The following is a 26,136-nucleotide window of genomic DNA, read 5'->3' as shown; positions in this document are numbered from 1 at the left end:
CTGAGTTTACATCTAATTTCTGCCCAACGTTTAGATAAGTATTAATTCTTCCCCCCAGCTGGCGGGAAGATAAAGTATTGTTTTCTCCTGTTTGCCTAAACACCCAGCGTATCTGTTGGAAAACATGTTATTCGGCCTTGCTACGGTGCCAGAGCAGACAAGTTGTCTCCTAGTTACGTTAGCTGGTTGTCAGTAACTTGGGCTGTGAACTACATTTACTTAAAGAACTACGTTTCCCTTCGGTCACCCTTTCTGGATTCCCGGAAGTGTGATTTGCCACGTCAGTTGTACTGTCCCAAGTGAACCTCCCGGCAATAGGTGTCGCCATAATTCACTTTTTGATTACCCTCTGAACTCCAAATGCATTACTTCCCCATGTGAAAAGGATGTTATGACTTATGTAGTATAAAATGTTGTCACTGATGATGTGTCAGTGAGAGATCGTTTTAACGCTGTACGGACCTGCCATTTCTCTCCCGATGTGATTTGTAATATATATCAAATGGAAGATCCCCATAGCTCTGGTGTGGACTTCTTTCTTCCGTGTCTGGTGTCAAACTCATTCTAAGGTATTCTGGTATACTCTGATACTTCTCTGCCTAATTCTTTCCTTTTGGTATTATAGTTTTCCTCTAAAGTATTTATCCTTAAAAGGTATTACTATAGAGTTACAGTTGAACATTATAACAGTAAAGATAAAGTTAATATTCACTTGTTTAAAAGGTTTACAGTCCTTAATTCTGACTTCTTGAGTATTTGTACTCTATTACATTCTTACAAATTCTCCTCCACGGTACTCCTCCAGAGTCCAGATGATTGATTGGTCTTCAATCCTTCCCTTATCTAAATTTATATGCATCAATTGGTCCTCTTCGATAGCCGTCTTTTAACGAGTATTAGACTAATTTAAAGATTAGCTGCTCCGACAAAAGCTTGTTCCAGCGCCAGAGTATTTTTTTTTTTTGTACTTGATTACTTTCTAAAAGTATTTTTACATTTCCGGAGTTTCTTGCTCTGCTATTATAACTATTATACAGTCCTTTCTCATCAACATTATTAATTAAGAATGTTAGACCATAGTTCCCCCTTTCCTCTCCCTATCTCTCCCTTTTCTCTCTGTTTGACACACACACGGAGGGGAGACGTCACGCAAGCCATTTTTTGGAGCTTTTTGGAGTTTTCATTTGATCGTTGTTTACCATTACATCGGAATGGTATGTCACCGGGATTCGGACGGACAGCGATTTTTATTTTGGGGTCCGTGAACGGCGAACATCAGTGAATTTAACGGTTCACGGCGTTCGACCTCCGCGAACCCCTCCATGGACCTCTGACGGCATCTACCCTCCTGCCTGAGCCGTCTCTGGTCTCTGCTGCTATGGGTCGACTCTCCCGACTCTGCCTGCCTATCTGCTTCTTCATCTGCTCTAAGTTAAGTAATTTATGGTTTCTTTAGCCTTCATAGATTAAGTTGTCATTATCATTCACCCCACCTCGAGCAGCGAGGCATTTATTTTTAGTTGCTTAACAACCCTACACAAAGTTTCGGAGTTCTTTCTGTTTTTTTTTCCTTTATTACCCCAGTTTGTAATTTTCTTCATGCTACTGTTAGAACTGTTTTATATTGATAACATTGTGTTTGCGCAACGACTACTATTGACGCTAGTCGACGCTCCAAAATGATTCTACCCCAATCCCAACATTCTTAAAATTGTCTCAGCCATGTTATAATTAGGTTCATGTTCACATGTTTATAGGTCGTATACTATCTATCTCTCTATCTCTTCATTTTATTTATTTATTTTTATTCAAACTATTATTTCTGGACGGCCATCCAAATCTCATTTCATTCTATCCCCCGGGTTTCCTAACTTTGTGACACAGTACTAGTTGGTGTCATTAACACTTTCTTCCCTGTTGATTTCCTTGGCCAGGAACAAAATAGGGCATTTTATCTTTTATTTTACGACCGTTGACTTTCATCATGTTATAATTAGGTTCACATTAATTTATTTAATAATTTATATCATCCCGATATTGTGATATCATTGACCGCTGAGACGTTATAATTATTTCCCAGATAGACTTTTAGAACACAGTTACAACTATTTCTCTGGAGTGTGCTATTTATTGTGCTTGTCTGTTTATGCCTGCTTTCCCTTATCTCTTGTGAAGAGAGCAGTGGCCTTGCCACTGTCTGGAATGTCTCTCTGTCTGCGTTCGTGCGTATGTGCGTGCGTGCGTTCGTGCGGGTGTGCGTGCATGTGTTTGTGTGTATGTGCATGTGTGCACAACCCGATTCTCTCTGTGTCCGCGTGCCTGTGTGTGCATGAATCCCCCCCCCCCCACAATTTCTATGTGAGATTACCCCGGCCCTGCCCCTGCCATCTTGTTTTATAACTTTAGAAGTTTATTTGAATAGATAACTCATACTTTGCATGACTTTTAGTAACGGAGCAAAGCCACATTTTTCAGAATTCAGACTTTTAGTAAGGGAGGCAAAACAAAATTTAGATTTTTGTTATTTTTACAGTTTTTACTGCATTTCAAAACTTTATTATTGCCTTACATTATGTTTCATGTCATAGTAGCATCAGTACAAATTTCCGTTTATCCTATTTTTGTCAGATAACCCCCATCTCGCTCCATGTGTGTTTCTGTGTTTGCATGTGTGTATATATGTGTGTGTGTGTGTGTGGAACAATTCCTTTTAAATTCACCTCATCATAACTTCCTATTCCACAAATAGGTCAGTTTAATATTTCCCTTTTCATTATTTTAAGAGTGTGACAAACGTTTACTTGCCTATAGCCTCCATTCTACCTGTACATTTCGTATTTTATTTTTGCTCATTCCCCATTTGGTTATTGTGTGATTACTGATAATTAGGAATACGCGACGACATCTGTCAGCCTCCGTTTCCGCCATTTATCATCATTTCATACATTTTATTTTTTTAGATAGGACCCCCTTGACCATTTAATTGCCTTAGTATGACAATTTATTATTGATTTCAACCAATCCCCTTATTGATTCAATTCATTCTTTATTTTTTATTATTTAATTTCATTTATTTTTGAGTGGTGTGGACCTCTCCTACAACTGGCTTTGTTAGTCTGTCTGTGCAGAAAAAATGAGCATGGTTGCTACGGTCACCCAGTTCACCCGGGTGTGATTTCATTACATCAGACATTACGTCAGACCACAGCTGATCAGGCTATATAAGACCTCACACCACTCAGTTCACACGGGTGTGATTTTTCAATTACATTCTGGTTTCCGCCGTTCATCATCATTTAATAACTACAACTCCCACAATCCTTTTTGGATAGGGCCCCTTGTCCATTTAATACATTAGTTATGCCATTTTTACTGATTTCAACCATTGATTTCAACCCTCATTGATTTAACTCATTAATTACTTGGCCATCCATTAACTATAGGTTACATCCGAACTCCGGTACTATTAATTAAGTATTCCTTTATTATATTTTAATTATCTTTTAGGTTAAATCCCAGTATTAATTTTAATTGTAATTTGAATTTATTTATTTTGAATTTTGAATTTTGAATTTTGAATTTTGAATTTTAGGTTTTGGATTTTAAATTTTAATTTGAATTTGGATTTTGAGTTTAACGTTTTAAATTTTGAATTTTACATTTTGAATTTTGGATTTTACATTTTACATTTTGAATTTTACATTTTAAATTTTGGATTTTAGATTTTAGATTTTGAATTTTCATTTTATGGTTTGGATTTTTAATTTAAATTTTGATTTAGATTTTTAATTTAAATCAGTTTTAAATTTTAAGTTTTAAGTCTTAAGTTTAATTTTATTGTTTTTATTTATGTTGACAATTCAGGTGCTATAGGGCGGGTCCATAGGAGAAGTTGCTGTTGGCCCTATAGTATTAACACCAAATTATCACCTAGAAAAAAAAGGAGATGTCACAGTTAGAGTCTTGATATCCCACTAAATTAGTTAAATTCCCTATTATTATAATACTTATTATTTTATTTTTATTTGTACTCTACTCTATTCTTCTCTGCCTGGAACGAGTAACTATAGGCTCCTACAGGTAGAACTTGTGATCTCACAATTTCTTTTTTGGCGTCTTATACGTGACATTAGCTACGTCATTAATAGCGTATTTGATAAGTACATTAGCATACATGTGTTTTTTTTAGGAGTGATGACCTACATTTTGTTTATTTCTGTCCGTGTTTGCAATGCCATGCCATATTATGCATGATAGTCTTAAAGTCCAGTGCAAATACAGGGCAAAATAGACTTGTGCGTTTATTCTGTCATCATCAAGCTGTGTTTCCTGTGTTAACGGATTAATCACTGCAACATTATTATAGAAAACAATTAAATAGAAGAATTAAATAGAAAAAAAATAGAATACTTTGTTTTCTTTTTGAGATATCTTTCTCTCTCTACCTGTCTCTACGTAACCTCCCTCCATATAAATGTGAAATGCATGCGCTAGAGAACTCTGTGTCTTTGCGTATCCTCCCTCCATTTTACAACTGTGTAAATGCGTACGTAGAACGCTGGGTCTCTCTCTCTCTCTCTCCTTGACTTATCTCTAAGTACCCTCCCTCCATATAAATGTGTAAATACGTACTGTAAGAACGGTCAGGAGAAGTACAAATATTAATATTTTATTATTATTTTTATTTTCATTTTTTTAAACCATACCCTGTCTACCTACACGCCCTCCCTTCACCATTAAGCTGTGTACATGCGCGGTTGGTAGAACAGTCATTTTCATTTAAAAACATACCCTGTTGATGTTTACCCTGTTGATGAATTGTTTATAATTATTATTGTTTCATTTCATTCACCAGTTTGTTTTTTGTCTTTCTGTTTTATCTCTTAGATACGGATCTCTGGTGGTTTCGTGGTCAGGAACAAACCCGAGTCAGGACAGAGGAATCTAGAGACCCACAAAAGCGATGGAGTGAATGGACATGTGTTGTGGACCTCGAGATTTCCTTCCCTTTGTTTATAAGGTTTGACCCTTGACCCCGACCCACTCAGAATCGTCTGAATCAGTATCATTAGACCCCGACCCACTGAGAACCGTCTGAATCATTAGTATTAGGCCCAAACCCCCAGAACAGTGACTGCCCTTTTATCATTATGATTAGGCCTTAATTTGCCCATAGATTTCCCATCGGGAACACATTATAATTCCACTCATGTTTCACCATACACATTATTGTTTTATGTTTTTCAAACATGTTTTTCTTTGCTAAAACGCTGTATTTTGCTAAATTGACTATTTTCTTTTATTTTTATTAAAACTATTTTCCATTTGTTATAAAAAAAAGGATCTCCATCTTCCCCAGTATATAGATTATTTTAACTGAATTATCCCATCTTTGGACAATCTAAATTCCATTCCATTAGGATTCATTATCCCACCTCATCATATTTTTATTATTTTAAATTTGATTCATATTTTACCTCTGAATTTGGAATATCCCTCCATTGTAAACATTTAACCTTTATTATCCCCGAACCATCCCTTGACCTTACATTGAGTGATTTAGAATAGGGACACCTTCCCCTTCCATTTCATTTTATTATTTTGTTTTCATCACCATGAGTTTGGCTTGACTAGGCATATATCCTCCCCTGAATAGACTTGATTCTAAATTTGGCCTTTATGGTACTAATTTGACTCACCCGGAAGCTGCTACGATCGGCGCAGGAGCGCGACAAAGATAACATCATCAACTACCCCGTCCCCCCTCTCCAAGCTCTGCTTGGTATAAGAACTGTTAGGTGCATCTCCGGCCGTTTTCTCCCGTTTGAATGACAGAGATCGAGTGTATCTGTCAATGAGAAAGTATAGGCTGATATTGTCACCTGTGGGTCACCTGTTATGTCACCCATCCTGGGGGCGGGGCGAAGATTCGGCTCTGACTAAGAGCGAAGAAGAACTATCGCAGTATCTGCGCTGCTAAAAAGAACTTTGTTGTCAAATGACACTTTCGACGGCGCATCGGCGTGCTGCAACGATGCTGGGTTCCTCGGGGACCCCGAAGATCTGCCCTAAAGAACATTGTCAAACCCTGACACTAACGTCGGCGTGGACCGCTGCACCGTTTGCTGGGTTCCTCGGGAACCCCGAAGATCGAAGACCTCGAGAGAGAAAAGTCATTCTGTCTCTCTGCCACGGTACCATCTAAATAATGAGTGATTTCTTGCCTGGTCGTAAGTCAAACTATTTTTTATTTTTCATTGTTCCTGTTACCATTTTGTTCCCCTCCTGATCCTTAGTATAGAGTTAATTTATTTCTCCTCTCCAAATTATTCCCTGAAGATTGATTATTGATTATTGATCACATGACACTTCATCCACAAAAAGCGATGGAGTTGATGGATAATTTTGAGTTATTAGATCTGTAGATCTGTTATTTTTGGTGGATGGTAGTTTCCATGTTCCCAATAACTATGTATTTTTCATGCCCTGTGTCCCACTGAGTTTACATCTAATTTCTGCCCAACGTTTAGATAAGTATTAATTCTTCCCCCCAGCTGGCGGGAAGATAAAGTATTGTTTTCTCCTGTTTGCCTAAACACCCAGCGTATCTGTTGGAAAACATGTTATTCGGCCTTGCTACGGTGCCAGAGCAGACAAGTTGTCTCCTAGTTACGTTAGCTGGTTGTCAGTAACTTGGGCTGTGAACTACATTTACTTAAAGAACTACGTTTCCCTTCGGTCACCCTTTCTGGATTCCCGGAAGTGTGATTTGCCACGTCAGTTGTACTGTCCCAAGTGAACCTCCCGGCAATAGGTGTCGCCATAATTCACTTTTTGATTACCCTCTGAACTCCAAATGCATTACTTCCCCATGTGAAAAGGATGTTATGACTTATGTAGTATAAAATGTTGTCACTGATGATGTGTCAGTGAGAGATCGTTTTAACGCTGTACGGACCTGCCATTTCTCTCCCGATGTGATTTGTAATATATATCAAATGGAAGATCCCCATAGCTCTGGTGTGGACTTCTTTCTTCCGTGTCTGGTGTCAAACTCATTCTAAGGTATTCTGGTATACTCTGATACTTCTCTGCCTAATTCTTTCCTTTTGGTATTATAGTTTTCCTCTAAAGTATTTATCCTTAAAAGGTATTACTATAGAGTTACAGTTGAACATTATAACAGTAAAGATAAAGTTAATATTCACTTGTTTAAAAGGTTTACAGTCCTTAATTCTGACTTCTTGAGTATTTGTACTCTATTACATTCTTACAAATTCTCCTCCACGGTACTCCTCCAGAGTCCAGATGATTGATTGGTCTTCAATCCTTCCCTTATCTAAATTTATATGCATCAAGGCCTATATCTGCAGTTCAGAAACCTGTCCACCAGTGACATCATCGATGGGGAATCCAAGCTAATAGAAACTGCAGGCTTTTTGTAAAAAAAAAAACATCATTTCTGTATGTCTCCTTCTCGGAGACTTCTGCTTTTTCCTCGGGCCATATTGGTCATAGGCCTACGTCAATTTTCAAAGGAAAATGAAACAACACAGCCTTTAGAATTATGGGAACTAATGGCTTTTCGCTGGCTGCCGGGCACGGTTGCACTAATACCTTTGGGGGCGGGCCAGTCTATAGAGTTTGATTGGACAGGTTACAGGTATCAGTCAAAATGGAGACGGACGGGTTTGATTGATTGATTGATTTATTAACAATTTGCAGAATTACAGTACATTTCAAGTACAACTCAATACAACAACTGTTAACTGTGAGTGGACGACACCATAAAGCGTTACACTTGTTTACAATAGGGCCCAGTGGCCCACCATTTTCAATTCATCAAAACAATTAGAGAGTACGAATATATATATGGTGGGCTATAGATCAACATATAAAATGTCAGAACAGGTCAGCTCTATATGGAGATGGAGGTGTGATGTCACAAGGTGTGACCATATAGGCGTGATGTTACGAGGCGTGTACAGTATTATAGGGTGTGATGTGACACACGGAAATGCAGGTTTTCATAGTAAATGCGACCTATGGTCGCAATAACCAGAAACAGAATCTACTAGACCACTTCTGTTGATCGCTAAAGTTGGAATGATTCACTGGAGGATAGTGACGTCACACAGATATTGCCAGGGTGACGGACAGTGCGGGTAGTGACGTCAGGTCACACATAAATATGGGCGCAAGTGAGGCCAGGGCTCAGTGCGGAATAAGTTAGCGACCGAGAGAGAAGTACGGAAGCCAAGTACAAGTCCCAGAGAGGTACGAAGCCAAGTAGAGCCCTGAGTCATATCTACAGCCCACTCCTTGAGTCCTTGAGGTACATGTTCGAGCCCCGGTGTATCTAGCCCTCCCGCAGGAGTACCTACTACCTAGCCCTCCACAGGAGAAGACATAAGCTGTTGCCAGACTTGCGTCTAGGCGCGTCCGTTTTCCGCTCAGAGCCGGCGTCTCTTCCGGGTTTTTAGACAGCTGGTTTGATTGATTGATTGATTTTTTTTGATTGAAATATTTATTAACAGTTTGCAGAATTACAGTACATTTCAAGCACAAACTCAATACAAAGGCTGTTAACTGTGAGTGGACGACCCAATTAAACATTACACTTGTTTCCAATAGGGTCCACCATGTTCAATTAATCAAAAACATTTAGAGACGTACAAATAGACACTTCTATATAGACAAAGAACAGAACAGGAATTCATCATAATGGAGGTAAAAAGGGGAAAGAAACATATACAGTGAGGGGGAAAAAGGGGTGGGCGGTGGGGGGATTCACGTTCAGCTCCCTTTTTACCTCCTTTATGATGAATTCCTGTTCTGTCTATAGAAGTGTCTATTTGTACGTCTCTAAATGTTTTGATGATTTGAACATGGTGGACCCTATTGGAAACAAGTGTAATGCTTAATTGGGTCGTCCACTCACAGTTAACAGCCTTTGTATTGAGTTTGTGCTTGAAATGTACTGTAATTCTGCAAACTGTTAATAAATTCTTCAATCAATCAATCAACTCCGTTCATTTGTTTGTTTTCCTTGGAGGAGCTGCGTTGGGTCCGTCCCCAAGTCGGCTCCGTGGCCGTACCTTGAGTTGGCTGTGTGGCCGTGACCGTACGTGGTGGATGGAAATGTGTGGAAACAGCTATAGAAGGTGCTCAAGTGATAGCTGAGCTCTTCATAGAGAGCCCGCCATTACAGGAAGCATTATGTTTTTAGGGTACATGTATTTAACTCGACTCCAATTAATTATTAGTAATACCATTTGAACACACCATTTATAATGTAATCAGCCATGGATATGCCTTATGATATGACTAATTTAATTAGTTGTTTTTTCCCCATTTTATAAACATTTTCACCCCATGGCCCATGCATGCTTAGAGTTTGATGTTTTTTTTATGTCTCATGCTCTCTTGTGTCAAGATCTGGGCAAAATAATGCCCCTGTGTGAACCCGCTCGTCAACGGCAACCTACCAGAGCCACAGAGTAAGACAAGAGTTACGACCATAGGGGCAGAAAACAGCCTGGTCACGTGGCTCATGTACTCGCGTGAGCCCATAGACTCCAATGCATTCCGTAAACTTCCGGTTGTCCCCATTCAATAGAAGTCTATGTAGAAGAGCCTGGCCCCATGAAGTGAACGGAGTTGTCGTAAGTAACTTTGTCTTCAACAAACCAACTCCATGCTTCAAACGGACCAATAGATAAAGCTGCTACTGAGTCACGTTTTAGCCGATGACCAATCGGAGAGTTCGACGTTCGTATGTCATTTTTGCTCTCGGCGCGCATACACACAGTTAAGTTGACGGAGTATTGTTTGGTGAGGTTAAAGTCTGTTACATTTCAGGATAATAATTGTCTCCAATTAACTGAAATCGACCCAATTCATACAAACGACGTTCATTTAAGCCAGCCACATGTTGGTTTAATTACGGCTTCCTTTTTTGGTTTGTTTTGTTTTTATCACAACATTGATTATTTGTCAAGCAGCAGTGTCAGACTGGCTGCTAACCGGCTAATGCTAAGTGTTCGTACGGGCAGCTTTTAACGTCATTGTTGGATTATACGGTCTAGTACTGAAGACAACCCGGGACAACATATTAAAAGGTATGTGTGTCACCGAAAGAGACGGGCCATATGTTAGTGTGTCTCTTATATTGAGGTCTAACGTGTTTCGTTGTTATTATTCGCCATGTATTTATCACTGTTATTGTTGTTGACTAACATTTTGGTATTTAGTCGACTAACATTTTGATATTTAGTCAACAATTTCAGATTACTAAATAGGACTAAAACTGTGTGTTATTCAAAAGACTAAGACTAAATCGGAATGTGCTGTAATTTTAGCCTTGGATCAAGACAATCAGATGTATTTTCTCTGACTTTTGCTTTAGTTAGTAGAATAAATAAAAAGTCAACTATGTATCAGTCTCCTTGATCCAAGGCTAATGTAATGTTATTGCTAAATTCTTAACCATTGCAGTCAGTAGGGGGTTTATTTGGGCTCCATCTTTCTGCCGCCTACATGTAGGCTAGTAGGATGCTAGGCTACTTGGCTGCCAGTCTGTAGTTCGCAAGTTTGCTTGTCAGTGACCCTGGTGTGTACACTGTCACTGCAGTACACCATCTTCCATCTCTCTACTATCCTTGACTTGTCACAACTCTTCTACTCTATAGCTCTGGATCGACGGTGGTGTTATTATTATTCGCCGTTAGAACAATTGATTTTGATTGATTGAAATATTTATTAACAGTTTGCAGAATTACAGTACATTTCAAGCACAAACTCAATACAAAGGCTGTTAACTGTGAGTGGACGACCCATTTAAGCATTACACTTGTTTACAATAGGGTCCACCATGTTCAATTCATCAAAACATTTAGAGATGTACAAATAGACACTTCTATATAGACAAAGAACAGAACAGGAAATCATCATAATGGAGGTAAAAAGGGAAAAGAAACGTATACAGTGACGGAAAAAGGGGGGGGTGGGGGGGATTCAGATTTTACGGGGGCCAGTTTCGAATTGCAGCCATCCCTAGGTGCCCTTTGAGAGCGGTTTTGAAGGAGTCAAGGGATTCGCATGTCTTAATGACTGTTGGTAGGGCGTTCCACATGGTCTGATCTGATGGCCCTCCCTCACGTCAAAACAGTTATCAATGTTTGCATCTTATTACTTGACGAGAAGACGTGAAACATACAATTTGTAAACAATGTAATTTAGGATAAAATACTCTCCAACACGGGCGAATACTTCTTATAAATGTCAGGGCTGAACCCCCCACACATGTTTTTTTTTATCTATCTATATATATACATCTATTTATCTATCTATCTATCTATCGAGAGATAGAGAGAGAGAGAGAGAGAACAGGCAATGCCCACCCCCTAGTTGCCCCCAGCACCCCACCACCCACAGTAGTGTGACTACGTGACAAAACCCCAGTCATGGGGGAGGGAAGCTCAGTGTGGTGCTATTTTGTGTTCCTATTTCTTCAGGGGTGCTCCAGCTTCCAGGCACCCCCGTAGTCATCGCCGCTGCTCCAACACATTGTTCTTTATATAAGTATATAAGTATCTTATATACCTTGAACTGCAAACGTGAAATCCTGCATAAATCCTGCATAAACAAGAGTTTCACCTCACTTTTACCTGTAACTGTTATGGCAATAAAATTGATTGATTGGAGGTCACTAAACGTCCCCAACTTTATATGCCAAAAAAGAGGGGAAGATCCCAGTCATAGTGTTTTATATGAATCAGTGATATGCTTCTGGTAACTAATAGTTTATTTATCCACTACTACTAGGGGACATTTCTGAACATGTCAGAACATTTGTGTCAAATCTCTGGTGTAACATTTTCTCTTCCGTCTACTCCAACATGAACTCAAAGCAGAGAGGACCAACACCTTTGGTAGTTTTCCCTAACCCCCGATGGCAGAAAGCATCATAATCCTCGATGACGATGAAGAGGATACGCCTCAGCCTTCCTCCTCCAGTGCTTCCTCTTCGTCGGCTCAGAGTCTGGCTAACCACATCTCGCCGCCGCTCAATGCCCAGCAGCCGGTCCCCACTCACATCATCAAGGTCCAGCGGCCCGTCCCCACTCACATCAAGGCCCAGCAGCCGGTCCCTACTCGCATCATAAAGTCGCCCATCATAAAGTCGCCGCAGCCCCTTCCCACTCACATCATAACGTCGCCGTTTGCGTCGTCCAAGAAGGACAGCCACGTTCTGCTGGCCGAGAACCAGAAGTTGTTCAAAGAGGTAAGAAGACCATCTCATAAGGATTCTACTCTGGTGCAGTGCTGCTTCCCAAACGTTTTAGCTCAAGGCCCAAAACAAAAATTAGACGGGACCCAAACTAGTTTGCTGTCTTGATCTGTTTCAGTTGCCAGTGTCCTGACCCCAAACACTTGATTTTTGCATTTAGTAAAGGAGGCAGCTGGGTAACTGACCTGTCTCTGCGTGCATCTGTTTGCATGATGATTCATGCTGTCAGCCACGAAACTAGAATTTGAGTAGGCCCAACGCTAGCCTGGGGTCCACCTATGCTTTCTATGGCATAGGCAGCTCCCGGCAGGATCCGCCGGGAGAATCTAGACTCAGCTGTGCGACATGAGACTAATTAATTAGAGCAACAGAGAGAGAGAGAGAGGAGTGTGTGTGTACGTGTGTGCGTCAATTCAACAAAGGTGCTGCAGACGATCAGAAATCAGCAGAGAGTGATCAACGTTTGTGCTACTGTATGCCATATTTAAGTGGACTCGGACCCAGACCCAAACGTCTGAGTTTCCGAGGCTAGCCCGACGCAGGCTGGTCAGAGGGTGCCCCTGACAGCAGCCGCCCCGCCCCCCTTAAGTGCCTTTCTGGGCCCCAGAAAGGCATTGGTCCTCATTCACAAAGGAGAAATACGCAAGAGTGTAACGGAAGCGGAACGGAAGCGTAAACTGATGCGGGAAATTCCGTCCGATCACGCAACGTTGTTTTGCCGTGCAATTCAAAGAGCGGTGTGTACCACAGGTACGCAGGTGTATGTTGTGAGGTACGCAGGTGAATGCGAGCGGGTGCCAAATGATCGGAAAATCAGCGGATAACTTCATTTGCATTGATCCACGCCCCATTTCACACCATAAAAGGCTTCAAGCATGACTCAGCAGACAGCAGTAAAAAAAACAAAAAAGAACTATAGGCCTTACAGCTCCAACGAAATAGAGGTCCTCCTGACGGAATGCAACAAAATAATGATATTTTCCAGTATAGTGGCTTCACAAATTAAAAGAAATTAGGCTATATTGGAAATTAAAAGAAAATGATCTGACCATGTCAAGCGCCGGAGCGACGACCACCACCTGCAGTCTCTTTTTTTACATCCATATACCATTACATTTGTGCGTGATTCTTTATATTGTCTATAGCCTACCATTAAACTATATAAATCATTTTCCCAAGCTTACAAAACGGTGAACGCTGCTCCGCACCGCTGCAGCAATGTCAAGCTGACTTACGGCATAAAATGCAGCTTGGCCATTTATTTATTTAAGTTCGGGACCAAGGCAGCAAGCTAGCGTATACTTGGCAATTATATTATAAAGCCTTTTCTTTTCTATTGAACAATTGCTCACTCACACATTTGCAGAGGTAAAACATATATCTATATATTTTTATCATAGCTGCATTGATTCATGCGGGGAATAGATTAATATCATCTCACTGTCATCTGTCTGAATGCCATGTGGAGAATGGATTTGTTCTGATCATGGACACGTAGGCATAGGCCTATAGCTATTTAAATTTTCAACCATATACGGCGGGTAGCCTCCTCTTTGTCAGATCTAAGTGCAGGTTCATTTATGATGATGTCGTCATATTAAAATGATTCGCGAATTTCGTGGGACATTTGGCACCAAACTTGATTGATCTCATCAATGTAGGCTAGTAGCCTACAGCCTAGCTATAAGTTCCCCATATTATAATGAATTAAGGTGCACTGGCTTAAAACTATGACTGGCCGAATTGCACGCGCTGATGCAATAATGTGGACTTCTATTTTTTGATAGGGCTAATTAGCCCGTGACTGCTGTCTGTCTGTCAGACCGGCATGTCTGTGAACCATAGAAATAATCTGTTGTGTCCGGGCCGGGCTCACCGCACCGTTATATTCATTTTCCAATGAATTCGTATGTGCAGAATGCAGATAAGTGTATGTTCTTATTATAATTGTGAGTTTGTTTTTTAACATGCAGCGCGAGTCCGAGAGCCGATCTACAAGCTCACAACGCGTTGCACTGCGAGTAGAAAGCTGTCAAGTGCAGCGCAATCGCGCATGCTAGAAATATCCTAATAAATAAATAAAAAGGTGTCGGGTTTGCAGGGGCAGTTTCTGTATGGGACTCTAGGCTAACCTGCCTCTAGAATGCATGCATTTAGGCATCCAAGTGATACTTGGCTTTTATATAAGCTATCATTTGTTTGTGTGCTGACCAATGTTTTTTTTGTACACATGCCTACATATTTTATCTGAGATTTGGGGACTTTTAATTGGTTCAGAATGAAGACTAAAGCCTTCTGAATAAATCTACGCAAGCAGTACACGACCCTCTGAGGTGGCGCAGCTTTTAGCGGAGATTCCGACCATCCGACGTCACCGTCAAGTTCACGTTGAAGTTCATGAATTCCCACGTAATGTGGGAATCGACGTAAATGCCTGTCCGCTCACGCTCCGCTCACGTTACGTAACGGTATGAGCGTAAACGCCGTTGTGAATGAGGACCATTGTGTTTAGGAACCAAGATGGCCACAGCACCAGGAGCGGGTGGGGCGAGGGGGTGGGGCGGAGGGGAGGGAGGCGTGGTCGACATGCCCTTAGTGGGCTGTGTTCACATATTCAAGACACCTGTCTTGTCTGTCTTGTGTCTTGTCTGTGTTTGACACATTGAGTGCTGCCTGGTGGACAAAAGTGGTGGTGCTTGAGTGCCGCGTGTTTTCAGGCGATTCCACTATGACTCACGTCCGGTTTTGGCTTCCATCTTGAATGCTAAATTATTAGCATTAATGCTACCAAGCTAAAATAAAGCCAATCCTTGCTCTAGATGCCAATGTTCCCATCGCACTCACCGGATAATCAGAAAAGATCGCCGTTCTGGTCAACACCACGGACAGCGCATTAGTTTCAGAGAAAAAACCCTGCAAAGGCGCGGCCTAAAACGGAAGCTAATGAGAAAAAACACCAGTGCGGGCGGGGCCCTGGCAACCGGAGTGGTTCAAAAAATGAAACACAGCAAATCAATGCTGTAGCGATATGGTTTTATGGGGGAGGGGGGCAGAAAACATCCATCAAAGCTGTGTTCAGACACAAGACAGGTGTCAGACACAAGACGGGTGTCTTGAATGTGTGAATGCAGCCCAGTAAGGGCATATGTCGACCCCGCCCGCTCCCCTCCGCCCCACCCCCTCCTGGTGCTGCCGTCAGCTTGGTTCCTAAACACATGGGAGCGGGGCGGGGCCGAGAAAGGTCTTTATTGTACAATATTTATTTAAATCCTGCTGCGTTGATTTTTCCAAGATGACGACTTTTCACTTCCCCAAAAGTAACAGAACTCTTTTTTTTAATGTGGTTTATTTTTGCTACTTTGTTACCATTTGTTAAATTGCTAAAAGTTTGATTTTGGTTTTTAGATAAAAATGGTTGACATAACATTTGCACTTTAATCATGGCCAGGTGGCTACACTGTATACAACCCAGGGTTCTACCAAACCAAAGTTAATGTAACTTCAAAGAGTAACCCTTCCCGCTAGTGATGTCCATTTGGAGAAATGTTATTAATAATAGTGTCAATCAATGAGTTAATCGGTAACATTAGGCTTTACCCTTTACCCTCCCTCTTTCTCTCCCTCCAGTTTGTGGAGTTCTGTTCGACCCAGACTCAGGATTGCCCCGAGGTGCTGCAGTTCCTGCATGTTAAGCATAGCAAGGCCTCCCCAGACTTCCTGTGTTGTGCCGAGTTCCGCAACATTGTGGGCCGCTGTTTGACACGGGCCCAGGCGAACCCCAGCAAGACGTTTGTCTACATCAACGAACTGTGTACTGTGCTCCGGCAGCATTCCGCTAAGAAGCGGCTAACCATAACCAAGGCAGAGTCCTCAGCCACATCCTCAGCGTTTGCCTCAGCTACCTCTGCATCACTGAAGGCCGACGTGAAAAAGGAAGACAAGATTGTGGCGGATGACGAGCAACCGTCCACCTCAGGGCTGCAGGAGGAAGAAACAAACGCGGAGGAGACAGAGAAGGAGAGAAAGAAAAGGAAAACATCCAGGAGGCAGGTCAGTGTCGGTCAGTAGAGCCTGAGAGCTCTATCAGATGTGAGCTTCGGAAAGAGCCCAAGTGCTGTTTTTAGCAGAAACATAGCATACTAGACAGATTGCACTTGGTGGTAAGGGTCCAAATGTGTTCCAGAGTAAACAAGTTCTCATTTATCAAACAAAAAACATTTAAAATAAATTCCTACATTTATACATTTTCTATGGCAACTTCCTAATTTTAATATTTTGCCTAATATTTTGCCTTCTATAGGTTGTTAACACTTTAATTGCCCAGGGTTATTTAATCCATTGCATTATAGTTGGCTTTGTGCCGAGCGCTGCCGCCGATGCGTTCACGGATCACAACAAACTAAACTGGCAATGCGAGGCTTAAATATTTTCTGAGGTGGTACTTGGTGAAAAAAGGTTGAGACCAAATGTAAAAGCCCCATAGAGGCATGGCTCAGATTCTTCTATATACCCGGTTGGTCCATGGCTATGCTGCTGCTAGAACCCACTGGAGTTTTCATTGAGGGTAAGCCAGGGGTACATTTGGAATGATTACGGAAATTCTATTTTCCATGAACCCCTTGTTTTCTTAGATAGCGTACCTGGAAAATCTACTGAAGGTGTACAACGATGAGATCCGCCACCTGCAGGAGAAGGAGCTGGATTTGGACGACCTTGCGGCTGAAGACTCGGGGTACATCCAGGAACACAAGCTCAAGCGCAAGGTTTGTGTATTTTAGAAATGTGGTGTTTAAGACTTATTTATAGACATGGTGGGTTGGGTTTGACTCTGGTTGATGAAATAAAATACCCATATGCATCCTTTCCTAGACATTATTTCCAACAGCCTTTCCTAGACATTATTTCTAGGACATTATTTTCTCTATTGTCTCAGTAAAGAAAAAATAGTAAGTGTGTGTGTGTGTATGTATATATGTGTGTGAACACATATATTGACTATGACTTTCGTGGCCTAAAGCCCAAACCCCACACCTTGGGACAAAACCATTGGTGTGGTTGACCTTAAGACGGTAGTCCATAGGTGGTTTGGGGTTGCACACGCAGATCTGACACACCAAAGGTCCGAAGCACGGGGCGATGCGAAAATGCGATGGTCCGACATGCGCTGCTCCCGTGCTTGCGGTTATGGTTAGGTTAGGGATTGAGGTTTCGGATCAATAGTATGTCGGAACTAAAGCCTATATATGGAGCCGGCCAGCAACTCTACATGTGACCTCACTGACACCAGAATAATAGTTTAAGTCCTGCTTCTCAACTGTGCCGTATTAAGAAGCTCTGTTGTTTCAGGGCGTCTTACTGGTATTTAATTTATCATTCCTCCGGTCGTTCGTCAACATGGCCACGTCCTGTGTTCACACGGGGAAAAAAACAACATTATTCCATTTGAGTTGTTGCTGTTTGAAAACGGCAACAGCTAAATTTGAACCAGACGGGAGATACCTTTTTACTCTCCTCTTGAGTATAGGGAGTTGCAGTGTAGTTACAGTAGTACTCACTGCAAATTACAAGAAATACTTATCTGTCATTCTTTCCTCTTCCCATCATCTAGATGATGAAGATCTATGAAAAACTGTGTGAGCTGAAGTCCTGCGCCCCTCTAACAGGCAGAGTCATTGAGCAGAGAATCGTATGCACAGCCACGCGCTACCCTGAGATCAACAAGAAGGTACTGCAGCACTAGTTACCTACCGTATATACACCAGTGATTCACAACCTTTTCATTTCAATTACTCCAGTCACATAGAATTATCATGATCGGTGATTAAGTACAGAAAGTACAGGAATTATTTGGTCTTCTATTATTGTTTAGATGTGTGCCATTTCATTACATGGAAAACTTTATTTAATCCCACTGGCTCTAGTATTATACTAACTAAAGTATACTAAGTATTATTTTTTTCATGGAAATTAGTGATGTTGGCCAGGTAGTGTTATTGATACTAAAAAATATTTGTTACCAGTATTTCCTGTCTCCTTTCTGTCAAATTGAGCTTCTTTCCAGATATCTTGATAGTTAGAGCGGTGGTTTTCAAAGTGGGGTCCAGAGGGACCCTCAGCGTTCCTAGAGGGTGTTCCAAAATAGACCCTTACAGGTCTGTAACAGAGTTACGGGGGTCCTTGAAATTAAAAGGTTTGAGAACCACCGAGTCATCTCAAACTACCAGACAGGCATAATAACCAAGATGGCATGAGAGGGGGCGTGACTAATATAAATGAGACTTTGGTAACGTTGTTTCTTGTTTGCGTGACCGTGTTTTTTGCCTCCTTCCTGTAAGGTCGAGCGGTTCATAAACAGTCCCCAGGCGCATCAGAACCCGCCAGACTACACCGACATCCTGGAACAAGTGCTGAAGGCCAACACCCGCCACAACCTGTGTCTGCCCCGCAAGAAACTCAACCAGATCGCCCAGGACGCCTTCAGAGAGACAGTAGGCCACCTGCAGGAGAGGAGACACCTCGATCTCGTCTACAACTTTGGCTCGCACCTCACTGATGGTTTCAGGACAGGTAGTAATTTTAATAACTAGAAGAGCTCTAGCGCCATGGGGGAAAAACAGAAAAGGTGTAACGTGGAAACCTGTTGCCTGTAGAATGTTACCATAGTTGCGCGTCGCTGTTTGATGACGTCGCGCAGAGTGGTCCTAATGGGCAAAAGAAGTGGCTGAAATGTGCTGAATAAGGACAATATGTGAAGACATTGAGCACGGGATAATAAGCCTAGAACCGTGGCAGAGTACTTATGGCAGAGTCTGTGGAAGTGTGGAGGCAGCCCTAACAACCAGACACCACGTCGACCCTATAGAGCGTCGCAGTCCCGCCCCCCCTCGAGAGACCCGGAAAAGAAATCCCTGTTCATTTTCCTCATAGACTTTTCAGAAAGTATTTATTTAAAGACGTTTACGCCGCGGACAAAGCCAACTCTTCTTGTGACAAATCATGACAACAAACAAACACAATCTTTCGGGCTGAACAAATAATTAGGCAGGTTACAACACTTTTTTGTTGTTTTTCTTCTTTGTAATTATTTGTTTGGTCCAAAATATTGTTTGTTGTCATGATTTGTCACGACAAGAGTTGACTTTGTACGACGCTTATAAGGCCTTTAACACCATCGGGGTCCAGGACGGAGATTGATAAACGGGACGGAGATTAATGATATCAAAACCGATCACATCGCTCCACAGCCTAGGAGCGCTTGTTGCCCAATCCTCGGTGTTGCACAACAGTGACACGTCATCGAAAATGTTCCCTGCCTGTTTAGCGGACGAAAACAAAAATCTTAAAACGTTCATAACTCGCGATCTAAATCATCCCGTTTAATTATGAAAAAAGATCCTGTGTTAGACGGCGCTCCGCGGTCCAGTCGCTAGTCGCAATAGATTTATTCTTACCTCCCGTTGTTGTCGATCGACTAGAGTGGTGTGGCTATTGTTAGCTGCTACACAGACATTCACAACAACTTCCGGTGCCCCGGTAAAAGTGGTCCGGGCGCTATAAATGATGGGCACATTTTATTAATGGATTAAATAGGTCCGGGCCCTCAAGGTGTTAAATAAATATGTTTTGAAATGTCTATGGGAAAAATGCATTGGGAACTATTTCCTGGGCCTGGCGTCGTCATGAAAGGGGGCAGGACTGCGACGCTCTATTCTGATTCTGGTAGTGGGATAATAATGGTTATGTTTATCATATATTTTTGAGGGGTGCCTCCTATACACAGGTTTAATGTTTGTCTTTAGTTCAATGTTTGTTTTGTAAATGCATTGACAATGAAGGGAAAATGTAAGTCATAATGTGTCATTAAGTCATATTGTCTCTTTATTGTTAATGGCGTTTAATGTTTGTTTGCACAGTTTGTTTTATATCACCATTACATCACCTAATCAACATGAGTTAGACTTAAATATATTAGCGCCCCTCACTTTACATGGGTGTGATTTTTTTTTTATACATACACGACATCTGCTGTCGGAAGAAAGTCCAAAATGTTCATTTTTCAGGAAATTAAAAAACAAAAAAATGAAGAGAACCTTGTGTTTTTCAAACAAAGAAATACTGCCTCATAAAAGTTGGTATTCGGATTTTGATTGATTGATTTGATTTTGTTGTCAGTTACTGTATGTGTCATTATATTATCACATGTCGGTTTATTACCTAAATACGAGAAATCTCAATATTGGCTCGGATTGTGTTAAAGTGAGTTATCTATCTTTAATTCCTCATAGTCCCCCAGAATAATTGCAACAATAACTCCCTCTTTTCTCTTCATCCAGCATCAATGGCAGACCCTGCCCTGAAAGACCGTGATCTGCAGCTGAAGCTGCGAGCCAACAGGGAGTTGGCGCTGAAAGGCCTGGATGAGGTCATCACCAAGTACGCTGTCAAGCAGGACGACACGGAGGACCAGGAGAGGGCCAAGCGACTGGAGAAAGGCAAATTGAGGAAAGGGGTACGTCACACAACGGCGGGCAGAGAAGGGATACACCCCACCCCATTAGACATGGGGTAACCAAATAGAGTTCTATTTTTGTCCAACGTTCCCCTCAGAATAGGGATGCTGGGGTGGATAACAAAAATGTGATATGACCAAGTATCACCAACCAAGTATTAACTTTGTACCACACTTTGATCCCAAGTAACCATGCCAGAAATCCTTTCCTTCTCATTCGGTCCAGAAATCTGAGAAGCAGGAAGACAAAACAAAAGAGGAGAACGGGGAGGTGGCGGCGCAGGAGAACGGGGAGGTGGCGGCGCAGGAGAACGGGGAGGTGGTGGCGCAGGAGAACGGGGAGGTGGCAGAGCAGGAGGAGGAGAGCGAAGAGGAGGAGGAGGAAGACGACGCATCGTCTGACCCAGACATCGAGGAGGAGATCCAAGCCAGCACGCAGCACGATGGACCAGGTGAGGTGCTACACCCGAGCAATATTTTCCTCCCCCTAGCATTCAACTTGCCGATTGTCTCTCGTCGGTTCAGCGTTGGTTCCATGCTTAAAATAATTTATATCAATATTTTCGGAAATCTCTATGGGAGAAATATCTGTGGCACCACAAAATGGTGCCACTGCTATAATGCCTTACATCAGTGGTTTTCATCCAGTGGTCCCCAGCTAAATGGAGAGTTGGTAACCCTTACGGGTCCATTTGGTTTCATTTTACGCGCTCAAGAGTTAAATTATTGTTAAACATCTACATTACTCTACAAATTAGAGAATGTAAAATAATTGTAATGGTTTGCCTGTTATCTCTCCTATGGTACCACATCAATAGAGGGTATGCGCGTGACATCATCATCATACCTGGAAGTTTTGCGGGAAAGCCTACTGAGTGGCAAAAAACTACTTTCTGACCATGACAGCCCATACATCCAAACAGAAAAGTCCTATTTGATGGCATGCAATTACTTTAAATAACATTAAATTCCCTTTGTCACTCACTTTGCCACTCGATTTGCCACTCGATCTGCCATTCACTTTATGCATGCGCATACCCTCTATACAGCATGGAATTATCCAACGATAACAAAATTCTTTAGTTTTGGTTCTGAGAGGCTAAATCTCATCAAATGGTGGTCCGTGGCTCAAATGCTGAATATGGGCGTTGATGTAAAAAAAAGTGTTTGAAAGAAATTTTTCTTTTTTTCTTCCGATCGCTTTGATTAGATGATGATGACGACAACGAGGCGGAGCAAGCAAGCGAAAGCACAAACGAAGAGGCGGGAGAGACGGAGATGTCGGCGAGCGTGAGTGCTGAGGAGGGAGACGAGCGGAAGGAGCCCGTCACCAGCGGACTGGACGCTGTCTCCCAGGACGGAAATCGTGGAATGTCGCCGTTGTCCTGCGAGCCCTCCCCCATAGACTGCCCCACCCAATCGGGGTCTCTGGTCGAGCCGGCGGACACCAAGCCGTCGCCCCACAGCTCCTCGGCGGTGGAGGAGGAAGCCGCGGATTCCTCCAATCACAACGCGGCTATCGTGCTGGTGAGCACTTGCTCGGCGTCGACCGATGCAATGTCCCTGCCACCGTCGCCGGTGAGCAATGGCGTGTCATCGCCGGTAACCCGCTCAGGCGCCAGAGGTAGGAAGAGGAAGAGGGAGGTGCGGGAATCAGGGAATTCTCCCTACGTCATCCACACCATCATTGACAATGGGTAAGGCCACACTGGGTGAGGCTATCAAGGGTATCTAGCGTTTCTCTGATTTTTAGCTGCGTTTTTCCGTCTGTTTTCCGAAAAACGCGTCCTGTGTGCAACCACCTTAACTGTCCTTTTACAATCTTCAAACTTTATGTTATCCCAGGCCTTTCGCTACTATTGTATTTTAATGTGAAGCACATTGAGTTTGCAGACTTTGCACCTGCATGAAATGCGTTCACAAATAGAATTGACAAGCTGCTCAAAACTAACTGCCCCTAGTGGAATTAATGATGTTGTTTTAATTTACTTTAATTCAATTCCCTGCTCTCTAATCCCCTCTTTCTTCTCTCCCCATTTCGCCTGTTATCCCTCGTTGTCTGTGATCTGTTCTTCCCCTGCCTTGCTGTCTACAGTGATGTAGACATCTCGCTGGACATGGTGGTGAGCAGCAGTCCGCCCCCACAGGCTCGGTCCACCAGAGCAGACAGCCCCAGCCAGCACCTGGTCACCAGCTCCCAGTCCACACCCCCTCCCAAGAAAAACAAGGTGGGAAGGCATCTTTCTGTTCTCCCCTCTTAGCTTAACCACATAAGACCTGTTTTTATATTTCGCTGTGTAGTGAAAATAACCTCTCTTAACCCATTCTGACCTGAGATCAGATTCTAAAAATGTCTTCTACATCCTGACAAAGCTATGTTTCTATGTCAGTCGTTCTTCGATTTTTCAAAAATAGCTAAAGCATAACATAATGCTAACACCAAAAGGGGTTCCCGCCCAGAATGGGTTAACGGGCTATTTTCACAATTTTGAATAATGTGAACATTTTTGTCTATGCCATGCACAAAATGGGGAAGGCCAGTTGAACAGGTTTACACATGGTGATAGATGTGTGTCCCACACGGGACCTGTTTACATCCTTGGTTTGAATTATAGAGATTGAAAAACTAGAGACGGTGGTCCCTCCCTATCTACACTACAGATATTTAATAAAGGGGAAATTAATATTTTACAAGCAAACAAATAAAATAATAGTAAACACAAGCATGTGCAAAGCATGTGTGGAGTGAAAAGGAGACTTGCATGGAGGAGGTGCACCACTACATGGCTCCCATCTTGACGGTGTTGCTGCTTTTTGTTTCCAGGTGAACGTGTCCACGCAGTGTGATCCGGATGAGATCATCGTGCTGTCAGACTCGGAGTGACCTGTGACCAAACCCTGACATTTTCCTCTGCCAAAAGATGATCCCAATCTTCAAAATCATCCTGCTACCCTTTTCCAAACAAAAAGCAAAACAAAAAAGACACTCCTTCACTTAGTCTTATGTCTGATTTTGTATGTCGTGCACCGGAAATAGCCGATCCACAATTTTCATCACGATTTTCTATTTACTATTTTAGTCAGGCTATTTGCGGTGTGCAACTATGTATAAATCAGGCCTTAGAGAAAGAATGAAGTAGAGAGATCTTTATTTCTGAAGTGCATTTCTAAATTAGTAGGATCTAGGATGTCAACATTCAACTGTATCAAAACAATATTTTTGAAATAAATTATATTGTTAGAAAATAACTTTGCTGGTAGATATTGCATAATGCATATGTATGCATATTGATATTTACAGGGAAACGTAAAGGGAGTAAAGCAAAAATGCTGAGTCAACAGCTCATACCATATCTCACCAAATCTTCAGAATACAAAACAGAATCTTCAAATGAAACATAATGTGGCAAGAGGAATCATCAGACAAATAACAATGGTAATAGCACAAATTGGCAGGAAATGTCATACAACTGGGATTTTGGGGAACCTGTCAGCAAACGGAGAATCCAGACAAGGAAGCTTGAACTGTTCATCCTAATTTCTTTGCACTGGTTTGGCAAAGGTTTGACTATGTTTTAGATTTTCTGATTTTTATTATAGATTCTAATTGTTATCTTGACCATTGGACAGTAGCAGTGCAGCTGGCAATATTGAGTGCAAAATATATATATTTCGTACCCTTATCCGTGGAGATGTTGCTCTGTGAATTCCATTGTCGTTCACATGCTTAAGTCTTCTATTTTCTGCCACTTCACCAAAGCGGTGCCTAAAACTGTGAACATTGGGTGGGTGCGACTCGCAAGAGCAAGCAAGATGAATATAATATGATTTTTATCCTCACTTTTGGCTGGCAGCGGACAATATGGTAGCTCAATGCCAGTTCTGTTTACATTTTTATATGTATTTGTATGTTTCTGTGTTTCTGTGGGAAGGAGTCGGTAGCTCTGGATCAAATGCATTTTTAGATGACAATTTAAATAAATAATGCCTTTTTTGGTTTGTTATTTGATTGAGTGTGTTGAAATACGATCCTACTGAACAATAGCTTAAAGAGTGCAACTAAACCCATGGTCACATTTATGAGTTTGCTGAAAGTTTAAACTATTAAGGGGCTTTCAGTGTTGCGCACCAAAAATAGCGATCTACAAGCTTGTGACGTGAGCAGATCTTTCTTCTTAATTTGTTTTATTTTTATTTTGTTTCATTTTTTTTAATAAGGCAGCAAACTCTGGAATGGCCTGGTGGTTCAGTTCCCTTATGCGTACTGTACTTTTCCTTTTTCATGTGTAATTTTCTTGAGACTTGCCAATGTATGTACTGGAGCGTTCTCGTTCAAATTAATTTTATTTAATTAAGTCTAAAAGGTTCTATTGTGTTAAGAGTCATTTTTTCCAACTTTTGATGTATCATTTGAATTGTTATAAACCTCACAGAGTCACAGCCAGTATGTAGTGGAGGCTTGGTTTACCATTGGCCTTCATTTTTGGCTTGACCGTTTGTGTTTATTTCATTTAATACTGTACACCTCTGAGGCTGGCAACGGACATTTAATGAGAATTCAGTCATCAATCAAGGTTATTTATTACCGGAAGCAGACTGCAGAACTGACAATGTTTAATTAGTTGACAATGAGCACGATACTTTCTCAAGGGACTTGTCATATTTAACACAACAGCAGTTGTGGCATTTTGGTTAACTTTACATCAACAAGCTCACATGCCTCAAAAATGAACACTAGTCTAGACCGAAGAGTCCTGATCAGTTAATATAGCACCGCAATCATTTAAACCACTAACCAGTTAAACTTTGCCTTCAAAAATCCTAATGGTTTAAAAGAGACCGAGTCTGAAAGCTCCACAACTTGGCGGCAACTATAGAAGCCATACTGCTGCTCAAACCTAACACAACAGGACCAACGTGGTTTAAACTGACCCTCTTCCTCCATAAGCATAATTTATATACTAAGTTGCTTGTGACTGTCATGAATTGAAAATAGCTGATCATCTGCACACTATTAAGTATGAATCTAGCCCTGGTTAGGGTTACCCATGCTCTCATTGGGCTGACAATATGCAAGTGGAATATTTGACCGTAAAGTCCATGGGGTCATCGCAATCAGTATGGCTTCATCCTCGTATACATTCTTGATATTTACAAATTTGTAGTCATCAGCCATGCCCGGGCATGAGGTAAAAAGTGAGTCACCATAGTCGCCATCACCTACAGTATGTAGTCATCTCTAGTCATCCATAGTCGGTACTCAGTAACACCATCAGTCACTGGTGCAGGTCAATTCAATTAAAAGTTCCTGTCAATGAGCTGAAGACTCATTCTG

General features: G+C 41.8%; 1 protein-coding gene across 2 annotated transcripts; it reads left to right on the top strand.

Moving 5' to 3' along the window:
- Positions 1-9,737: 9,737 nt before the first annotated feature.
- daxx (death-domain associated protein) lies at positions 9,738-24,810 on the top strand. Of its 2 annotated transcripts, none has more exons than XM_079523212.1 (11): positions 9,738-10,121; positions 11,916-12,286; positions 15,920-16,342; positions 16,924-17,055; positions 17,901-18,017; positions 18,628-18,859; positions 20,626-20,801; positions 21,028-21,253; positions 22,012-22,498; positions 22,897-23,029; positions 23,626-24,810. In XM_079523212.1, exons 2-11 carry the CDS (start codon positions 11,954-11,956, stop codon positions 23,683-23,685), a joined length of 2,319 nt encoding a protein of 772 aa, XP_079379338.1. In that variant the 5' UTR covers positions 9,738-10,121; positions 11,916-11,953; the 3' UTR covers positions 23,686-24,810. The 2 variants fall into 2 exon arrangements, with proteins under 2 accessions (XP_079379338.1, XP_079379339.1); XM_079523213.1 differs by having other exon boundaries at positions 11,913-12,286.
- Positions 24,811-26,136: the final 1,326 nt, after the last annotated feature.

This window comes from Electrona antarctica (assembly GCF_951216825.1).
Source record: "Electrona antarctica genome assembly, chromosome: 15".
In the NCBI taxonomy this organism is placed as follows: domain Eukaryota; kingdom Metazoa; phylum Chordata; class Actinopteri; order Myctophiformes; family Myctophidae; genus Electrona; species Electrona antarctica.
This window is presented reverse-complemented; position numbering and strand designations above follow the sequence as displayed.

What these genes read in the sequence shown, in the direction of transcription:
- daxx (XM_079523212.1), top strand. Translation starts at nt 11,954, where the DNA reads ATGGCAGAAAGCATCATAATCCTCGATGACGATGAAGAGGATACGCCT. An exon ending in GGAAAACATCCAGGAGGCAG is followed by an intron (nt 16,343 to 16,923) that starts GTCAGTGTCGGT and finishes TTGTTTTCTTAG; the next exon opens with ATAGCGTACCTGGAAAATCT. An exon ending in CCCCTCCCAAGAAAAACAAG is followed by an intron (nt 23,030 to 23,625) that starts GTGGGAAGGCAT and finishes TTTTGTTTCCAG; the next exon opens with GTGAACGTGTCCACGCAGTG.